A 1,008-nucleotide genomic window follows, 5' to 3' on the forward strand; every position below is an offset into this window, starting at 1 on the left:
GATAGCCGTGTGGATGGTTCGACGTGCCGCCGGAGCTGTGGTAGCTGCCACCAGCTGCACTGCCTGTGCCAGCGCCAGGATAGCTCATGCCTAAGCTGCGTACATCATTGGGATGTGGACCTAATGGTTTTGACTCGTCGTCGGGCAGATCGTCATCATCCTTTTCGAGCTCTGAATTGATTCAAATTGAAATATAATTTGAAGTAAGACTTCTGAACGTTTTGAAAAAAAAAATATGCTCCATAGTTTTATGAAAAAAAAAAAAACTTTTTTGTAAATCTAAGAAAAAACTTAAATTCTATTTGATGTCATTATTTGCAATTCACAGTTTTGTATTATCTACTAAAATTCCTCCTTACCTTTCCGCTGCCCGCCGCCGCCCGTACTGCCACCGTGCAGGCTCTGCGCTCCCTTTTCACTATCCAGATCATCCTTTTCCTTCTCATCGTCGGACACCATCGCCTCGTCATCGTCATCAGTGCGATTCTTTGGCTCCCAAGTCATTTTATTTTCTTTCTTTAGCCTTCGTCGTGCGTTCGCGAACCACGTGGAGACCTGCGTCAGCGTCATCTTTGTAATGATGGCCAGCATAATCTTCTCACCTTTGGTGGGGTAGGGATTCTTTTTGTGCTCGTTGAGCCAGGCTTTCAGAGTGGCTGTAGACTCGCGCGTGNGGAGACGAAGTGTTCAGTAATTTTTCTGAAATTCTTCACATCATTAAATTTCTTCCCTGTCATAAACCGTTATCTCCCATTAAACTTTTACTACGTTTTGAGCGGTTTTTTGCTTTCCCCTAAACTACTACTTTCTGCCATCAGCTTCTTCTAATTAAATTCACGCCCCAACGCATAGCTAATTAATTTTCCTGACTACTTTGGAACCTCGAAGCAGACGAAAAAATCTGCGCTTCACACGCTTACACTCAGCGAAGTGGCGAACTTGTGTCTTCATAGTGTGAAAAAATAACCAAAGGCAACAAAAGCGAGAAAATTAAGCATCCGACGTGAA

At 43.6% G+C, this 1,008-nt stretch overlaps 1 protein-coding gene across 1 annotated transcript; it reads right to left on the bottom strand.

Annotated features, from left to right (window-relative positions):
• Window positions 1–27: 27 nt before the first annotated feature.
• Window positions 28–663, bottom strand: LOC108382682 (homeobox protein araucan-like; the record flags this gene model as incomplete). Its single annotated transcript, XM_017639054.1, has 2 exons — window positions 360–663; window positions 28–171 (listed from the first exon to the last, which is right to left on the bottom strand). Coding segments are annotated over exons 1-2 (376 nt in total), but the record flags the coding sequence as incomplete, so codon positions are not given.
• Window positions 664–1,008: the final 345 nt, after the last annotated feature.

Source organism: Rhagoletis zephyria, unplaced genomic scaffold (assembly GCF_001687245.7).
Source record: "Rhagoletis zephyria isolate East Lansing unplaced genomic scaffold, Rhagoletis_zephyria_1.1 Rzeph_scaffold_28168, whole genome shotgun sequence".
In the NCBI taxonomy this organism is placed as follows: Eukaryota; Metazoa; Arthropoda; class Insecta; order Diptera; family Tephritidae; genus Rhagoletis; species Rhagoletis zephyria.